Raw genomic sequence first — 17,382 nt, forward strand, 5'->3', positions numbered from 1 at the left:
GCCAGTTGCTACACTCATGTCGAACCAACTCGCACAACAGCACGTTCTGTTGATGAGCAGAGACTTCATGCACAGACATACATGGTCTGTTCTGAAAGTAGTAGGACTCATTTTTTTAAACAAAATTTATTCAAGAGAATAGTACAAACGATTACAATTTTTCAAGGTAGCACCCTTCCGCACCTACTCACTGCTGCTAATGAGTTTTACAATTTTCGTACGCCTCCAGGAACGCCTGGACCGGAATGCTGTTTAGCTCCCTCGTCACGGCCTGTTGAACCACCTCTACCGATCCGTGATGTTTCCCCTTGAGCGTCGATTTTATTCTCGGGAATAGAAAAAAGCCTGGCAGGGCCAAGTCGAGGCTGTAGGGGGGCTGAGACAGCGTTGCCGCCTTGTGCGGGACAAAAAATCGGGGTCCTCATTCAGATGACGAAGAAGATCCTACCGGTTGGCCTTTTCCTCCTCTGACAACACTCCCGGCACCAACTTCACGCACGCTTTCCTCATGGGTAAGTTTTATGTCACGATCTCAAAAACTTGGGTTTGACGAATGCTCAAGTCATCAGCAATCATTCTGATAGATCACTGTTAAGTAAATGTTTCCCTCGCTACACATTTTCGTTGGTCTTGCTGGTCGAAGGGCGTCTGAAGCGGTCGTCTTCCTCCACTCTTTCCTTACCTTCTCGGAAAAGCTTGTGCCTATCAAAAACACCTGATCTACCCATGGAAGCGTCACCGTAGGCCTCCTTAATCATGTTGTGAGTCTCTTTGCCCGTTTTACCAAGATTTACTCAAAATTTGATCGCGTATCGCTGATGCAGTAAACGCTCGACGATTCTGTGTGACGAGACGTTTCGACAGGGGCTCACAGTACAAGCGACCTCCTCTTTTTAACGGCCGAGAGCCGACTGCCGATTTTCCACAGCATTCCCAATATCCCCCTTCAACAATCCTGCACGCGCAGACCACCTCTCGTCCGCCCGTTCGCCCAGGAAAAAACCAGTCCTACTACTTTCAGAACAGACCATGTATTTAAATTCTGTAATAACAGTCCTCAGAGCACTGGTTACGCTGCTCAGCGTGCTCGTACGTTGACGGACTGAACTCGCTGAGCGGTGCGTTCCTTACGTGGAAGCGCGTGCAATATTAGCTAGCCACAGGTGTTCTCCTCACCGCAGGTGTGTGCCGTGGCATGAACTTCATCCAAAGACCACTTAGACAGACGCTTGAAGTTCCTCTGGTGCTCCGTACATATAAATCAAGGTGCGTCAAAAACGTAACCACGCGAGTAGGAAAAGCGCGTAGCCATGAAGCACCAAAGCATACCGAAACTCAGCTGGCCGCCTGTTGCGCCACCAAGTATAGGTTTTCATTGGCTTCCGACATTCAGGTTGTCATTCTTCCACCTTCCACACGTGATAAAACCGCACAAGCAGTTTCAAAACAAATCTTGCATACTTCAATATCCAAACTTCATGCATGTTTGTCAGCCTCAGAGATCTGTGGTTTTTTCTCCAATTTCATCACCACGCTTGCACTAGCAAGATTGGCCCGAGGCGGCGATACCTGTGTTCTAGTTATTGCCCTTTTCTACATTACAAGAGTTTTGTTTTCAGCAAGAGTGTTCTTTTAGTGTTTAGGAGGTTTTAATCTATCGATACAAGCCAACTTCAACTTCTCCTCAGTGTCCCTTTAATGACAGTCAAGGTGCCAAATAAGGTGGGTAGTCGTACAGACGCTGCCATGAAGGACAGCCAAGATCGGGCTTGACTGCTTCTGGTAAACATATACACATGCACAGTGGGCTTTCTGAAATCGGTCCACTGTACTGTTTTTACAGTGCTTAAAAAGCAATCATTGCTTGTGTGTGTTAACTGTGCCCTTCGTCAAATACATAACAACAAAATCGATGCTGAAGTAACATGATGACTTTTACAGTCGGCACACCTAGTGTTCCGTATGCGGGAGTGCAGACAAATTGAAAGGTGCCACTAAATGGCTACTGCGTGAGCCGTATGAAAGAAGCCAACAGTCACTGAAAGAAAGAAAGGCATTGAGGAATACTTCCATTTCTTTTTATTTGTGGCGTTGAACAAAGGCAGGGCAAAGGCGAAGGCAAGATAACGGATGGTTAAGAGTATGTACGCGATTCCAAGAGAAGTCAAGCGTAGCAGGGGGGCAGGAGTTAGATAGGTGGGTGAGATTAAGAAGTTTGCTGCGATAGGGTGGCTGGCACAGGACAGGGTTAATTGGAGAGATAAGGGAGAGCCCTTTGTCCTCGGGTGGGCGTAGTCAGGCTGATGATCATGATGATGTTGATCGAAGGGAAATTAGCAGTGCATTCACTTTATGGCTAAAAGACATTTGATTAGAAAGTAAAATAAAAAACAACCACAAGCTGCAGGCAGGATCCGAAGCCACGGCCTCCAAATTCCATGTATGGTGTTTACCAAATTTACCAACAAAGCTTTGGTAGTGGCTGCCCAGTCTTCTGCTTCAAAGGTATTTACAGGATTCATTTACAGCTGTGCGGCCACAGGCGGTTACTCGTGGTGGGTATACTGCGACTGGAGATCACAACGATGCCGATGTACAGGCAGCACGCCCACGCTCACTGGTGATGTCAGAGTCTGTGAGAGCGAGCGAGTGGGTGCAAGTGCAATCATGTGTGAGCGTGCTGACCTATGAAGTGTCGTCAAAAAGTACTCTGCTAGAAGTCACACTGGACACATGACCACCTGTGATGATTGCCGTGAAGAACAACCCAGGACGCCAAACTCATTCGAAACCATCAATCACTTCCAGAAAATTATCAATCCCAGATGAAAGCACAAATATCCCAATGAGAAGAGTGTAATGAACTCCCATTATGGAACATGGGAGCATGGCTAAAGCCCTCATCTCCCAAAGGAGTGTTGATCCTTTCTGCAACAACCCACCCCCCTCCCATGACACACCTGATGAGGTCTTCAGGGCAATAAGACATGCTTCCTCTGGTTCCCAGAGAACTGCTGCCTCACCTGAAGTAAGGGGCTGCCCTGGGCTTGGCCACGTCCGGGGTGAAGCGCAGGAGGAGGCAGCCCCCTCCGTTGTACGCCCTCTCCGTGCACACCTCGGCCACTCCGCAGCCGTCGCACAGCGAGCGTCCCTGGTCGCGAGGCTGCAGCTGCTGCTGGGACAGGTCGGACCAGGCCACGGAGCTCACCTCCTGCACCGACGCGGTCGTGTGGAGCAGCGTCTTGTCGGCTTGTAACTGTGTCCTCCCTTATATGCTGTTTCTTATGACGTCTAATACACGTCTGTACACAGCCAGAGAAAAGCTTTAATGCAGTGCACCTCGCTTAGGTAGCATACTTAGGTTCATTATATCTGAGGTTAACACACGAAAGTTTGTTATATCCAAGGTGGCATACTTAGATTCGGTACAGCTGAAGTTAACAAACTTAAAGTTTATGCCCAAGGTGGCATAATAAGATCCGTTATATCCAAGGTAGCATACCAAGTTTGTATAGGTAGTATAGACCTTTTTCAGGTGCACGCGGCAATCTTTCGACAGCAGCGCCGTCTCGCGTCTGGCCGATTTCTCCGCCATGTATACTTGGGTGGCCGCTGCTGCAATACAGGCAGCGAGTACTCACCGCGCTGTTCAGCCTTATCCGAGTGTTGATTTTGACCTGCAAAGTGTTGCACTGAGCAACTGTGAACAAAATGGCCCGTGCATCGGCGAGCGGCGACGCGGATGTTTCCCTGCAAGTTGTGCCGAAAATCGACATTGGACGTGCGCTTCGATGCAAATGCGCACAATTCATTTAACGGCTTTCTGGTATCTATAATGGAGAATTTATTAATGCGAGCACGAAACTTGCTGAGCGCTTCTATGTTGTAGTTATAATTATAAAAGAAAAACCGCTCGGTTCCGAGCTAACAGCAGTGTTGCTGTCAAGCGCTCAAGCGGTCTGCTCTGCGTTGCACTGGTGACACGAACAGATTGAAACTGCATTCAACCGCGTCTTTCATTGCATTTTCCCTCTGCAATGTCCTAAAAAACAGTACTTTCTGTAGTGCCACATGGAGAAGGTACCGCTGGAGCGCATAAGCACACAGAATTCTGTTGCAGCTTTTGGCTTTGCATAAATTTCTTGCTTACTTCGTACTAAGGGTAAAATAATAGGTGAAGAGTGCAAATGTAGAGTAAGAATGCAAATGTAGGGTGGTCCACTCTTAGCGTGAATGTGCAAGTGTGTGGCAGCGCTCTTCGGAACGTCAGCGCATCCGTCGGCGCCGCGCATCGAAGCAAACTGTCGCAGGAACAGAGGAAACTGGATGTGGAGCTTCGCGTCGCCTGACATGTCACTAAACTGGGAAAAAGATGTAGTAGAGAGGCATCTGGCCTTCGAACGCGATGTAATTTATACACTCGAAACCAGTGCACCTGCTGTGACAGTTCCTGAGGGGCATACCTGCTTGGTCCGTCTCGGATGCAGCCGCTGATTAATGCCGAAAGAGCGAGAAAGCGCGTGTGTCTGGTCGGCTTGGCACTACGTGCCTGCTCATTGCACGTCCCTAATAGGCACATTTTTTTTTAAACAATCGGCACTTTGCATTATGGCGTCAGTTGAAAATAGTATTTGGTCGAAGCACGGGGTGTCACGATGCAAGGTGGACACGTCAAAGCGGCGGCCTTCAGTTTTTTAAGTCCTGCTGGTTTATCGGATATTTACTGCAAGCAAACAGCTGTGTCATTTGTGCAATGCATCATGGCTTTAAATTACTGTCAAATAGCTATGTTTACAGTGCCGTTGTCGTTAATAATCATTCGCCAGTATCGGCAGTTATAACAGAAATGTTTCACGTAACCCGCAGTGCTGCTGCATCATTTACCCAAATTATTACGTATGTTTTCATTTTGCAAGGGTCACAGACGACACATATCTTAGCGACATCAGCAGTAGGTGCTCGCGTGTAGGGGTATGTGTAGCTGGAACAGCCCGCAACCGCACTGCCGCCATGGCTCTCTGTGTTCTTCACACTGCTCCGCTTCAAGCCGCCTTCACTTCCTGTAGTTGTTTGAACAGCAGACGACTGCGCAGTGGTTTCCCGAACACCTCGTTTCAGCTTTAATCGCACATACACCCAAATCGGGCTACTACTGCTAAGTAACCGTATACAGTAAACACGGAGAACCGCACAGAACGCACGGACACCGCCTTTCCGAACCAGCCAGAGAGGAGGAAAGCAACATGGCGGTGTTCGGCGCACTGGGAGCGAGGCTAAAACTGAAAAAGGTCTACACTGTTTGTTCACAGCTCGTGGCACTGCCAATGGCAGCATAGCGGCAGCCTGCCTCTTTGAAAACATTAGAAGTGATGACGAGAACACAAGGTTAAGCTATGCAAAAAAAATGGCCACAAGCTGAGAGACAAATAAATTAGACCAAGTCTGGAGTTTCTTCTTCCAGAAAAAAATAACAAAAATGATATTGTTTTGCCCTCAGCCTTATATATAAAGTGTATTAGCCTATCAAATTGAGGCGTCGCAGCTCGGTAACCTGGACAGCCGCGATGTTTTAACAGAACATGGTGCAACTGCCAGCTCTGGCCCAACCTTCAGGATAATCCTGCAAAAACTTCCCAGTTGTGCCCGTGCTGCTGTCATCATAAGAGGAAATCTACAATAATAAGCCAGTATTTATATGTTCGTCTCCGGCAGTAGACTGCCCTTTTAATGTAGTTAAAAGATGCAAAGAAAATGGCTGACCTGGCCTGCCTCAAAGCGTTTTTCGCCAAATCCCTGACAGAAACTCGTTCGGAGCGGCAGTGTCCGAATACACCACTCAGGACAGCAGCATTGCAGACAGTCCCAGAGCCTGCAAAGGTTGCAACACAGAGCACAAATAAAAATGAACCATCACGAGATAAAAAATACCTAACAAGTCTTGTAGAAGCCTCACGGTTATTCTGCTGCCTCATGCAGTCTCACGTTCCTAAAAACACGCGGCACTAACAATGTTTTTCACTGAAACTTAGCTTCGCTGGTTTGAAGTTATAGCACAATTTAATTTGTTATAAACAAAATAAGCAAGCAGATGCTACAACCAAATGTAGCATAAAACGTAATAATGTATTGGGCTACTGTTTATCATAACTGTAGCGTAATTAAGGGGGGACACTGGTCTTGAAAAGAAAATTTTATTAATTTAGTCATAGTTATGAAATTTCCAGGGCATATGTATTTTTGTGCGCTGATTCTAGATATGTCATTTAATTTCATGTAAAACAATTCCTTGAGCACTTATGCACTTTTTATGCAAGTATTTTGCGGAGAGTTTTGAAGAAAATTTGCTGCAGGAAACTCGCTGAAATGTATGCCATTGGGTTCTCTTGACACCAAGGAATACAATAAGGGTAAAATTATCATCCTGGCTCTCATAGAACCTGAGTAATAGGGTACTGAAGCTGCCACTTCAGAAACAGGAATACACACTTTCCTTCTCATTTCTGAAGCGACAACTTCAAAACTCTATAACTTTAGTTCTATGACAGGCAGGAAGACAATTTCAGCCTTATTGTATTCCTTGGTGTCAAGAGAACCCGATGGCATACATTTCAGCGAGTTTCCCGCAGCAAATTTTCTTCAAAACTCTCCGCAAAATACTAGCATAAAAAGTGCGTAAGTGCTCAAGGAATTGTTTTACATGAAATTAAATGACATATTTAGAATCAGCACACAAAAATACATATTCCCTGAAGATTTCGTAACTGTGACTTCATTAATAAAATTTTTTTTTTCAAGACCAGTGTCCCCCCTTAAGTACACACAGGCAATAAATAAAACTGAAGACAGCATGCAACTTCTGCACGAGATACGCGAGCAAACTATCCAGCAACTCGGCTAGCAGTACGGTTTAGTCTACACTTCAAAAGTGATTCCACAACTGGCACTTAGCTATGACTCACACTCTGCAGTGTACGTTCCACACTGAGCACAGGAAACCGAAACCTTCAGCACAACTTACCGGCGCTGACTGGCTGCAGACTCAACCTTGTCCTGGTTCTTGTATACCCAGCCAGCAGCAAAAATGGCTGACGACAAACCATGCCTGCGGGCTACTTCAACTTCCTGAAACAAAATTTGAGTCATCAAAGCTGCCACAGTCATCCCTTGCAGTGAGCACATTGCCTAAACATTCAATTAAAATGTGAGGTTTGTGGAAGAGATTGCCTTATTCCTACTTAATATAGAAGCCATGCACTTTTTCCAACCAGGGAAATAGCAAAGATCAATTCCAAAGCAAAAATAGGAGCACGACTATTTTGCTGTACTTTTCTCTGAGTCTACAAGTGCTGGCTGTGTTGTTTTTGCACGTCAATTTTTTTTCTGCAATTCACTTCCCCCACTGCAAATATAAGAGCATGCACAGTGCTCTTCTAGCGCTAGTCTACTGGTGTCTCTGTTAAGTGAACCCCTTGACCCCAGTTCTGATCCCGAGTCAGTCAAATGAGACGACTGGCTGAGCTGCACTCACCTTGACTGCCTCACTGCCGTCAAAGTGCTTTGTCTGGTGTGCAAACACATCGATGCCGATATAGACGTCGCTCTTGCGGTTGCCAGCATGGCCCACAGACTTCTGCAACATCCCTTCGGTCCAGCCGTATCTGAGGAAGATGCCGTCGCAGAGGTCGAAGAAGCACGCGTTCTTCTCATTGAGCTCGCTCTGCCAGTCCAGCCTGCCGTCCAGCAGCACACTGTCGTGCCAGATGACCAATGAGCCGGGCACAGAGCGGTGAGTCTCCGTGGTTACGGTCCTGAGGAACTCCAAGAGGAAGGGGCCACAGGTCTCGTCCTGGAAACAGGTGGCACGATGACATTTATCTCAGTCTGCTTTATGCTCATCAAGCGTATGACTGGCAAACGGCCTTGAAACGTAGTGTACAGTAACAGTAGTTATGATGGGCACATAAGGGCCTTAAGTGCTAAAGGCATTTGACCTTAACACCTTAACCTTGAAGGCATTTAATCTGAAGGCCTTCGCCCAGGTGAAGACCTGCCAAAAGTGTACCCACCACATAGCAGGCAAGTGGGCTGTTAGCCACCAAGCAGGTTTCAGAGCGACACGTACGCAGGTACGTAGGCATGGCCAAAATCTGACAACGTGCCTAGTAGTGTTATCGCACTGAAAACCCGAGACACTGAAAGGGTTAAAGCAGCTCAGCAGCAAGGCTCTTGGCAAAGAGCACATGGGACCACTGGAGAGCTCAGAAAACGTCATGCTCAAGCATACATGCATGTGTGTTTGTGCGCGCACGCACATATTCTATAGCAGTTTGCCAAGTCACAATGCCTGTGTGAAGCATGTATCACACCTGGTAATCAGCTGATGCCTCAAAAATGCGCCTAAGCTTCCAGAGGGCTCTCTATTTGTGTTGTGCTGATAAGTAGTCATCAACACACCAAAAACTGCACTCCAGTGAAGAAGACAGTGCGAGAAAGATCATCCTTGAAAGCCAAAAGCACAAGGACGCTCCATGGACAAAAGCAACTTTGCATGTAATTCTCAATGTCAAAATAGACATCCTTTGTGGCTCATACAACAGAATAAAAGATGCACCCAGCAGCATTAACAATCCTACTCGACGAAATGATAAATACTACGCACCTGAATCCTTAACTACCTTCCGCATTACCAGGAAGCAAGGAAGAGTTACAAATGGCACCAACCATCCCGCACTTGATGTTGATGAACCATCCATCAAACTTGCATGAAGCAGCGATGTGGGCCAGCTGGGACGCAACTATGGACACAAGGTCGCCTTTTCTGATCTTGCTGAGGATCTTGGCGCCTGGACCTGGCTCCACGGTAAAGGCCCCTGAAAGGCCAGAACCAGTCACTTAATGCAGGAGCCTACACCTTGAGAATGTCCGTCAAATGTGACATTAGCTGTGCTTCCAAATTCAGACATCCTTGGTTTTTCACTAATGCAGTTCCTACCTTTGTAAAACAAGAGTGTCATTGCTTATGATTCATGGAGCACACGGTATAGACATTTGCACCGGCGAGGGAGTCGTCAGAAGGCCTCCTCTCTAGACTGTCCGAAACCGGTTCCGTCGCCACTTCCACTGTGCGAGTGCGAGGTGCTCACGGCAGTCCAGTGAACAATACTGCAGCGCCCACGGAGCCCTTATTGCAAAGGTCTGTAGAAGGTGGCGAATCTGCAGAGAGCATCAATGCATGCCAGTAACCCCCAATTTAAGCTCCCTCAGAGAATTCCAAAGCTGTGACAATTGGCTTCATAAGGGTCGCAGATATAAGCAACACACAATAAAGCAGCATAGCACAACGAATATAGTAAAACAGCCCGCCAAGCAATGCACTCCCAATTTGTAACTCTTGCTCACCGATGCCTGCATTAACACTGCTTTGAAGTGGAACAAGGACAAGAGCTTCAGCTAATGGCATCCATAGAGACTAGAGCACCTTGCATTATAGCTCCCCGAGTTAAACAACATTACCTGACGCTTCTTGCTCATGAAAAAAGACAGGCATTTAAGCTATTTCTGCGGAACATTTCTGTACAACTCTGGCACAGAACACACCGAACACATAGAATCCTTGCAGCTTAACTCAAATCTCACGACACTGGTATTAAATTTTCCCTTTTTCTGCCTGCCATTGACCTGCTTCATTTACGTTTCGCATACCACTATGAAGACAGAATGGTCGAAGAAAAATGTATCTCTTATATGACCGGAGAAAAACTGATACAGCTGGTTCTGTCTATGCACGCAATATTTGAGGCTCAAGGTCATTATAGTTTCAGAAAAATCACAACACCCATTTCACACATACAGTCGGCCCAGCTAATCAAATTATTGGTACAACAAATTAAAACATGTGTTAGAAGTGCGGACTCAAGCGACTGTAGGAGAGCAGTGACATCTTCCCCATTTCATTTTGGGCCCCAGATACAATGTATTCCTGGGCGCAGCTTAAAGAGAAACCGGACATTCAATTTGCAATAGTACATCACAAGCGTTTCATAATTCTTCTGTGGTCAACACAAGTCTACGCCATAGTTTAACTTTGAGAAGCAGTTTTGAAATCAAATCACAAGGAGCAAGTGAACCAAGGTTTCTCAGAGTGCCACCAACATCACCAAATGTTATACCTGGTGGCTTTCCTTGGGGCACGGTAAAAATATTTTGAACATTAATGATGCACCAACAGCGCAGATGTACAGACAGGACCACAGTTCGTAACCCAGTTCTGCTGCAACTCTCTACCCCGATCAAAAAAATAAAATTGGCAGTGGCTTAGCTGTGCTATGCCAGTTATATTCATAGCGTGAGGTGAGGGCGAGGTGTCTACATCTCAGTGGACACCTGAACCAGAAAGAAGGCACATCACTGCCCTCTTGGAACAGTGGACACCTCAACCGTGCTTTAAGTTAAATGGCCATAGTGACAGGTGTACGCTGCATGCCTTGGTATTGACAACGTTGTGCCATGCCAGACACACAGGCTGAAGCCATAGGCCGTCAGCGTTCATTGTGTTCATCGGCGTTGACAACATTTTACACTCCGATCATAAGGAAAGGAAATGCGCATAATGGCTCCCTGGGTCAGTGGACACCTGAATGATGATTATAGGTATGTGGGGTGATGAGAGAGACATGTGGGCTGTGGGCTGCAGGAAATTACAAGGTAGTGCCAGAAACGCGGCGCCATCGGCATTCATTGTGTTCATTGGCGTTGGCGTTGTCAACGTTTTACACTCCGACCATTTTAAAGAAAGGAAGGCGAGTGCGTGTGGCGACGCACGCCAGCTGTGTGCGTAGTGATGTCACTTGCTCCTCGTGCATGCGCAGCATGGCTCTCCAGGAGCCAAGCGAAACTGCTCAACCCGGCCAGGGTAGCTCACGCTACAAAATCTGAGGGGACACTTAAGCTCCGCCTTAAAGGGGCCCAGAAACACAATCTTAGTTAACTGTTTTGCCTCTTGATTGCATACGGTGAGTTATAATGGTGCTATTAGTGTCGGTAATGCCGCGTATATTCCGTTTTTTAATATTTTAATGTCCTCCCAAAAACAACTTCATGGCTCTGATGGTGTCACCACACAGTGGCGGGTTTTTAGCAGCGGATATGACATCACCTGGCGCGAGCTTGATGATCGGACAAACAGCAAATATACTGCAAATTGTGCGAATAAATAGAGACACATTTTGTCACCTGTCTGCGTTTTATATTAGATCAACAAAAACAACTTGTTTGTCTTAGATAAAAGCCCTGTAAAGCAAGTAAAATAAAAATACACCACCAGGGGCGCTCTGGCATGGAAACGACGCTGCCCGTCTCAGCAAGAACGAGTTACAGAGAGCAGGCAACCATGGAGTACAAACTTCCGCGACGTGCTCTGGCTGGCTGTTTTGATTGGTTGCGCCAGGTGCCGTCATTGGGAGAGCGAAATAGGAGTGGGAAGCCCCGCCAAAATCGAGTTGAGGGCAGCGTTTTGTTTGCTTGTATTTTTAAATTTCTTCACTGAATAACTCCCGTTCCTGTGCATCTATTCCTGTAATTCTTTTTAAGTCAGCATCTGTGTGACATAAAGAACCCACCTGAAGTATAGCCGGTATTCCCCCAGGCAGTGTTTCGCAGCCCCTTTAAGGGTATGACACGATAGCGTAAATGCCCTTATATGCGGCATTGGTCTTTCTCTGCTTTACATTCATAATAGATCCCTGGGAGTCCTCGTACCACTCCTGGCACAGTGGTGCGGCGGTTAAGCGATGCGCAACTGCCCTGCGATGGCAGGTGCTGCCCCTATTGATGCTTCTGCAACCCAGGTTGCTCTTCCCAAGCAATCCCTCGCGTCCAATCATCAATATAACTGCCACCTGCCATGGTGCACGGTTTGCTCACAATTATGGTGGGCAGGCTGTGATCAGACCACATGGTTATGCGATCTAGCTGGCCCGCTCATCTCCTGGGTTGCCTCTCTGGGGATTTTACGTGGATTTTCCCCTCACGCACAACGCCGCCGACAACACCAGATTTTCTGCGACATGAGCTCCTTGATGCTATCACATTAAAAAACAGAGTATCCATAGAATTTAATAATCAGACGTAGGGGATGGTTTGATCCGGGCGACCAGAACTGCCAACCCTCTCACCAGAACAGGACTTGGCCACCCTGGTGGTGTAGAATTCGGCCACAACCTCCTATATGAACACATAAACTAACCCTGGCAGTCCCCAGTGGCTCGTTATGACCTGTGATGCAGACCTGTGAACAAGGCAGTGTTCAGACATGTGACGCAGCAAAGAGTGCTAAGAATCTGTCTCCAGACAGGTCGCCATTTAGACTGAACCTGGCAATGTTTAAACACTACAATTTCGCCCAGTGAGGATAGCTCAACAGCGCTGTTTCAGGATCTAATAGATATTAAATAGACGGTCACAGTACTTACGTTAGGATTGGTTTGGTTTATTGGGGTTCAACGTCCCAAAGCAGCTTAAGCTATGAGGGACGTCGTAGTGGAGGGCTCCAGAAATTTCGACCACCTGGGGTTCTTTAATGTGCACAGACATCGCACAGTACACGGGCCTCTAGACTTTTGCCTCCATCGAAATTCGGCTGCCACAGCCGGGATCGAACCCGTGTATTTCGGGCCAGTAGCCAAGCACCGTAGCCACTGAGCCACCGCGGCGGGGTGCTTTGGTTAGGAGGACAGATCATCAATATACAGTGCTGAACGGCGGGCACATACTGTGCTATCACGGTTTAGCGGACAGATGAGAGCTAGATGTAGATTCTCAATCAATAAGGATATAGCTAGCAGCATGAAGGAATTCTACATTATTAACAAGAAGGTGGCAGTTACCGTAACTAAGCTTAAGAAGAGGTACAAATTATTGAAGGTTGTATAGACCCACATGCCTACATCTAGTCATAATGACCAGATAGACGAAAGCTTCAATAAAAATGTAGAATCGCCAATGAGTAAAGGAAAAGCACAGTACACTATACTGCTCAGTGACTTCAATGCCAAGGTAGGCAGAACGCAATGACAATTTCTAGTAATTCTAGCGGAGATTTATTAGTAAAGTGTGCATAATAAAATAATTTTCCAATCATGAGTACCTCTTTGCATAAACAGGAGAACTGGAAGTGCACATGAAAGAGCACGAATGACGAGACAAAAATGAAACAGACTTCATATTGTGCGCACACTGTGCATCATGCAGGGTGGGAGGTGTTCACCAGGGTGAGGTCCAGTGACCAGAGGATGGCAAGACCGTGAATTAGCATAGACTTGTGGAGGGAACGGAAGAAACTAGTGAGGCAGGAGCACACCAACGAGTTACCAGTAAGAGGGATGTTAGAGGAATTCAGGATCTCGCTGCAGAACAGATATTCCGCTTTACATGAGGGCAACAGCAGTAATGTTCAAGCAATAGAAGCAGGTGGTAGAATCTTTAGACAGGATACTGGCTAGCTCTCCCAGGAAACAAGAGATTTGATTAAGAAACGCCAATGCATGAAAGCTATCTATTTTCTCCGTCTGTCCCATTTGTCTGACACTATAATTATGGAATGCACAATAGAAGTAGGCGGTAGAATATTTAGACAGGATACTGGCTAGCTGTTTCAAGAGATGAAAAAGCTGAACACCAAAGAATGAAAGCTATCCCAACGAAAGATAAATTTTCGCCGCTAGACTTCAGAGCCATTCACGATGCTTACGGCACACTGAGTTATCTGGCTTGCAGTTAGACAACTAAAGTTTCTTTTTCAATGTAGTTTATTTTTTATGCGAGAGCATTAGAACCCCCTATCGGAAGAAACTGTCCAGCGTTGCCGACCACTTGAAGCCTCCCAGCTGCAGTGGCCGGAGGAAACGGGGCGCTCCTGCAACCTAGGTGAGCCACCTCGGTCACAACCTTGTGGTGCCATCACAACCCTCCCACTGGATTGTGAGCAATTTGACCACCGTGGCAGGTGGCAATTAAATTAATGATTCATCCTAACAGGTTGCTCAGGATAAGTAAGGATTCCATGAGCCACACTGGTGGCAGCAGCTGCCAGACAGATCTTTTCCGATAAGGCGACATTTTTCCCATAAAGCGACCATCGAGCGCATTAGATATCCCGCATTTCCTGAAATAACAATCGGTGAGCTCCTCAGGAAAATGATAGGTGTAACGATAAGAGATCGGAAGAGGGCGGAGTGGGTGAGGGAACAAACATGGGTTAATGACATCTTAGCTGAAATCAAGAGGAAGAAATGGGCTTGGGCAAGGCATGTAATGCGAAGGCAAGATAACCGCTGGTCCTTAAGGGTAACGGAGTGGATTCCAAGAGAAAGCAAACGTAGCAGGGGACGGCAGAAAGTTAGGTGGGCGGATGAGATTAAGAAGTTTGGGATACAGTGGCGACAACTGACAAAGGACAGGGTTAATTGGAGAGACATGGGAGAGGCCTTTGCCCTGCAGTGGGTGTAGTCAGGCTGATGATGATGATGAGCTCCTCGGAAATGCTGGCCCAAGCGTCGGCGATCCGAATGCACAGCATGGTCGGAGAGTCCCGTGTCCGGTGGCAGTAACTGCAGGCTCTCCCTACTTCAGACAATGTAGCAGCGCTTGACGTGGGCCAATGCTTTCGCGGTGCAGATGTCATGCGAGGTGCGGTCATCCTTGGCATTGCGATGTCAGGTCAGCGTAATGAAGTGACGTCGAAATCGAAACTACCGATCTACGCCACCGGTTGATAACACCCCCACTCGCACAACGGGTTTGTGCATCCGCTCCACTCCGCAAGCAAGCAGGAGCGCTTCTGCGCATGCACGAAATGAACAGATGGGAACGCAGGAGTGGAACGGCCCCTCTGTGACGCTCCTAGGGGTGAGCCAAGATTTGTAAAAAAAACTCATATTATAAGCGGGTTTTTACGGTACTTTGTTAGAAACTGCAGCCAGTGACACTAGGCACGCTGCAGGAGAGCAAAAAGAGGGAAAACTCCGTTTCAAGCATTCGGACTGGTGCCCAAGGAAAGCCTCTGTTGCTCCTCACGGGCATGCTCAGTTAGGAGAGGCAGTAAGAGGTGCTGAAGCTGCTGTGTTATAGGGCAGGCTTGTTCAACACTAGAGCAACATGAACACTTTAGGGCATCGTACATCAGCCGTCTTGTGTGCGAATACTTTTAGATGCTGCGCACATTGAACTGGAAGCCCGTGTGGAGGCAGGAATTCGGCATACTGCACTTAACACACGAGATAAGAACATTTCCAGCACTGCTTCTTTTATGCAGTGTTAGGCAAGTAACAAATGTTTTATTCTGAGCATGTACACAAAGTCATGACTGCCGTTCTAAGCAATCAGAATGCTCCCATGATCAAGGATGTCAGTGCCCAGTTCCCCACACTGCTAGTTCTGACAGAACATCCCCCTGTACTCTGATGAGTGCTCTTCCTAGAGACCTGATCTCGTGGGGCTCGACACACTCGGTATGGTCTCTCACTTGTTGATAGCTTTGATTGTCTCGATGAAGTTGCTGTTACACCTACCAGTTACGATCCTGGCAACAGGCACCGGTATGGGTTCAACACCAATCCTCGTCGCTAGGTTTTTAACGTTTGGAACATTATATTCCTGGCAAATGGTTTAGTAATCTTCAAAAAATTGTAATAAACCATAAACGGCCATGATTATACCATGAGGAAAACACTGATGATATGGACTACCAATATTCAGTGTGTTGCTCAGAAAAAGAAAGTACCAAGCTGCAGCAACTGTATGCAAACATTCTGCTGAACCATTGTATGAATTGAGCGACCCACCTAAAACCTTGACGCCATGCTTATGGCCAGCAGAAATCCACCCAGGAGGCGGGATTGTGACCAGGTGGTGTGAAGAGTAGACGAAGCTGTTGATCAAGTGCCAGTGATGAAACCGGTAGCTGTCAGAGTTCTCACAGCCGTGGATGAATCTAGTAGGAAACAAGTGGTAGCCTTCAACATCTGCTACCGTGAAAGAACAAAAAACACGTAGTTGCCAGCTCAAGGGTGTTCACCGGTATTCAAAGGAATTAAATGTTACAATAACAAAATACACAAAATTCAGCTAACACTGACAGCGATGTATGCAGTCGCAGGAAATACAAAACAGCATGTGCTGGCTGGTTTCCTCTCATAATTAGCGCGACAAACAACCCCAAGCTTCTCATCGGGGTCCCGTACCATCGAAATTTAATTTGTTGATCTCACTCTAGAAAAACGCACGAAGTCCATATTCGAAGAAAGTGCAATTGGTCAACTTTACTTCGGATATTTATACAAACATGCAATCGCTGAACTAGCGAGCGCTATGCGTGTCTACGGATGGACGTCATTTTTATTCTTACGCAACCGTTTCGCTGCCCTGCTCGTGTTCAACTTGCACGCGATAGTAGTACGTACTACTTTTCGGCATTGTGCAATGCCACTCTTTCTTTCCTTCAAGAGTTGTCAGTTTCGACCGGTTTAGATCGCGTGGGTAGTGCTGTTCTGCTGACCTGTCCTCCAGAGAGCCTCCCATCATGTCGAGGCAGAAAAGAATCTTCGGGTCATCCGGTTCGCCCCGCTTCACGTCTCTGAGCAGTTCGACAGCACATGGCAGCGGTTTCTTGAAGCCCAGAAATTCCTCCAGCGTCTTCAGCGCGGCGACCCCCTGATCAGACATCGCGTCGATGGACGTCCGTAACAAACTTGCAAGGACTAAAATGACACGGGCACCAAGCCTCAGCACGATCTGGACCAGCACAAATATGCCGCTTCTGTGCTCTGCATCACTTGGAACACTTGTTTTAAAAAATAAAAACCCACGAAACAGCAGCTCAAAGCCGAGCGAAACTATCGGGCACGACGTAACACCAGCGTTTGTTTCAAGCGTTCAGAACATGTCAACACTCGAACCTTTCGTACCGCCAATCCCTTTCTTGTCACAATTCACATATAGAGACGAAGGCATCTCGAAGTCTTCATCACTGTAGCTGCATCGTCAATGCTTTGAAAATCGCCTCGCCGTAATCCCATTGTTACTCTTTCAAAAGTTTTTCCCGGCGCACTGTCAATTTGTTATGGACAAAGCGATCTAAAAGACAAGTGTTCCTACCTTGCCTAGCGCAGAGAACGTGTTGAATTATCACCGCAAGAGAGCAGGACTAGTCAGTAATTTTTAATACTTAGCGCAAATAAAAACCAACTTCATTTGAGCATTTTTTTCCCGAGCTCTAATGTTCTCTTTCAACACATTAAAAAAAATGCCGCTTGCGCCAGTTCTGCTCTCTTCCGGTCATAATTCAACACGTTCTCTGCGGTAGGCGAGGTAGGAACACTTGTCTTT

General features: G+C 46.9%; 1 protein-coding gene across 1 annotated transcript in view; it reads right to left on the minus strand.

Moving 5' to 3' along the window:
• LOC149347006 (uncharacterized) overlaps positions 1 to 17,173 on the minus strand; it is a 55,060-nt gene extending 37,887 nt beyond the window's left edge. Inside the window, exons 1-7 of the mRNA XM_089541460.1 lie at positions 16,553 to 17,173; positions 15,840 to 15,988; positions 8,722 to 8,870; positions 7,529 to 7,846; positions 7,019 to 7,122; positions 5,761 to 5,869; positions 3,024 to 3,211 (exon numbers count right to left, since the gene is read on the minus strand). Coding sequence (XP_089397586.1) covers positions 3,024 to 3,211; positions 5,761 to 5,869; positions 7,019 to 7,122; positions 7,529 to 7,846; positions 8,722 to 8,870; positions 15,840 to 15,988; positions 16,553 to 16,719 — 1,184 coding nt within the window. The 5' untranslated portion in view covers positions 16,720 to 17,173. The remainder of the gene's footprint in view (positions 1 to 3,023; positions 3,212 to 5,760; positions 5,870 to 7,018; positions 7,123 to 7,528; positions 7,847 to 8,721; positions 8,871 to 15,839; positions 15,989 to 16,552) is intronic.
• Positions 17,174 to 17,382: the final 209 nt, after the last annotated feature.

This window comes from Amblyomma mixtum, chromosome 4 (assembly GCF_055824585.1).
Source record: "Amblyomma mixtum isolate Tamu chromosome 4, ASM5582458v1, whole genome shotgun sequence".
Lineage (NCBI taxonomy): Eukaryota > Metazoa > Arthropoda > Arachnida > Ixodida > Ixodidae > Amblyomma > Amblyomma mixtum.